The sequence below is a fragment of the Eschrichtius robustus genome, chromosome X, assembly GCF_028021215.1.
Source record: "Eschrichtius robustus isolate mEscRob2 chromosome X, mEscRob2.pri, whole genome shotgun sequence".
Classification (NCBI taxonomy): domain Eukaryota; kingdom Metazoa; phylum Chordata; class Mammalia; order Artiodactyla; family Eschrichtiidae; genus Eschrichtius; species Eschrichtius robustus.
This window is the reverse complement of record NC_090845.1, coordinates 83,178,180-83,180,743: the sequence shown is the minus strand read 5'-3', so window position 1 is coordinate 83,180,743 and position 2,564 is coordinate 83,178,180. Positions and strand designations below refer to the sequence as shown.

The 2,564-nt window shown below is 34.9% G+C and overlaps 1 protein-coding gene across 1 annotated transcript; it reads right to left on the bottom strand.

Moving 5' to 3' along the window:
* Positions 1-914: 914 nt before the first annotated feature.
* Positions 915-1,664, bottom strand: FAM133A (family with sequence similarity 133 member A). The gene has a single exon (XM_068533988.1). It carries the CDS (start codon positions 1,662-1,664, stop codon positions 915-917), a length of 750 nt encoding a protein of 249 aa, XP_068390089.1.
* Between the last annotated feature and the right edge of the window lie 900 nt (positions 1,665-2,564).

The following is a 2,564-nucleotide window of genomic DNA, read 5'->3' as shown; positions in this document are numbered from 1 at the left end:
ATATAAAAAAGGATTACTGGTTATATAGAATATCTCTGGATAATCAAAACTTAATAGTATATAGCATGCAAAATATGTCAGAATCTTTATTAATCAAAAAATACCAGGGTCTATTTAAAATTATTCCCCTCCAAAGGGTATCAAAGTTAATTCAAATCATGTAACATTCTAACACTAAATATTATTCAGTACTGTCGAAATGGAGGTAAATTTCATAAAACTGGGGCCTTACATATACTGTAAATTGCTGTCTTTCTTGTTCACGTGAAACAGCATACATTACTAAGTAAGAAAAGAATGGCTGCTGCACTGGCAAAAATAGGATGTATAAGGATCAAAGGCACACTATTCAGCTCGCCAAAGTGAGAGCAAATTCTTTTTCCCCCACAAACCCTTTCCCCATGTAAACAAAAGTTCATTAAGGAGAAAAGAAAAATAAAATAAACTTTTAATCTTCAAAAGTAAGTATTTTGAGACAATGTTAAGTCCATGCTTCAAAAATGTCAGCTATTGTTGCCTGGCTATTTCTGATTATATTTTAAAGATGTAACCAAATTAGATACTTTTAACATTAGATCCACTGTTTGGTCAAAATTATTTATCATCTGAAACATTTTACTTTAATTCCAAACATTTTAACCACTAGTATGACAACACGGTTTTAGCTCTCAGAAGAATTAGCCAGTGGAGGGAAAAACACACAAAAAACCCCAAAATCCTACATTTAAGCTGCAGGCAACAATTATGGCCCTTTCTGGCACAGTAGCATTTGACTGGCAACTCAAAGTCCAGGAATAATTCTACTAACACAGGGAAACTCATGCATTTTGGTAAATATGCCCTAACATTCACAGTTGAAGTTTCCTTTACACCTTTCTTTTTTCAATAGGGGAATCTTGCTTTTTTTCTTGATATTATCCGGACTTGTGGTTTGAACCTGACTTCTTTTTCTTCTTCTTACTATGTTTTTTGTGCTGTTTCTTCTTCTTCTTCTTTGCTTTTTCCGTTGCTTTTTCTCGCTCTTCACGTCTTCTCTTCTTTTTTGCTTGCACCTCCTCTTCATAATCTGATTCTGATGAGGACTCCAATGATAAAGGTTTATCCTCAGGACAAGTCTTCTTTCTTTTTTTGCTGAGACTTCTAATATACTTTTCTTTCTCTGTTTCATCCTTTGACTTCTTTTTCTTTTTTACAGATTCTTTGCTCTCTGATTCAGATTCACATGTAGAGCTTTCTGATGATTTGTATGAACGGTTCTTCTTTTTCTTTCTCTTTTTTCCTTGTTTCTTTTCCTCATCCTCAGAATCTGAAGAACTGCTTGAAGAATCAGAGCATGATGTAGAAGAAGATGAAGACTGACAAGATTTCTTCTTTTTCTTTTTCTTTCTTTCTCTTTTTTTGGATGAGCTCTCATTTCCACTTAATAATTTCTCTCTGCTTTTTTCTAGTTCCTTCTTCCAATTCTCATTCATTTTTTCTTCAAATTCAGCTAATGCCTTGGAGCCTTTCTTTTTATTTTCTAATTGTTTCTTCACTTCTTCCCAGGTGGGCCTTGGTCGATTCAGATAATCTTGTATTGTTGGGCCTGCAGATTGAGATGGGCCCCTCCATCTGGCCATTGCTATAGGATTCATATAGGCCACCCGATTGTCCCGCTTCCCCATGGTGCCTGATGGTTCCCAGAGCCGACTCTCAGTTGCTAAAGAGAATAAAGATAGACATCCTCCTTAAATTCTTCATCTGCTAGTATACCAAGTGGGCTCCATTCTGTGAGAGAAGCAGATGGAATGATTACAAAACACCTTTAATATAAGACAAAGTAAGCACATAAGTTTAATTGGTCACTGTCTATCACATAGTACAGTAGAAAGATTTCCAAAATCTTAGACCTTGAGAAAAAAAATATACACACAAGATTTTTGCATGTTTTAGACGTTGTGGTATGAATATAATATAAAGTGTTTTTTATATCTCATGTAAGGTTCTGTTATCTAAATTTTTTAAATAACTATTTCCTTTTCTATTGTATGATAATTACCTTTTTTCTTTCTTTCTTTCTGCCTTATATGGTATAAAGAGAGAGAGGAATTTCTATAGCTAAATTCTATACCAGGCAGACCTTATCCATTTTAGTAGAGTGCAGCACAATCCACTCCACTCTTTGACAGAAACCTAGGAGTCATACCTGAAAAATCCTTCTCCCTCAATTCTCACATCCAGTTCATACTAAATCCTGCTGTTTAAACCCCCACAACAATAGGTCTCATGTCCATTCACTTCTCTCCAAATATACTGTCATCGACATAGTCCAGGTACTGTCATTTTTCATTTGGACTATTAATCTCTAGTATCTATTGTTTATTATCTGCCAGGGACTGCTTAGTGTTGTGCAGTGGGTTATCTCATTCAGTCTCCAGACTAACCCTACGAAGTTGATCCTATTATTATCCCTGTTATACAGATGAAGAAACTGAGGCTTAGAGAATTTGAGTAAAGAGTACTTGCATAAAGTAACATAAAAAATGGCAAATTGCAAAACCAGGATTTAAATCAAGGCAGCCTGA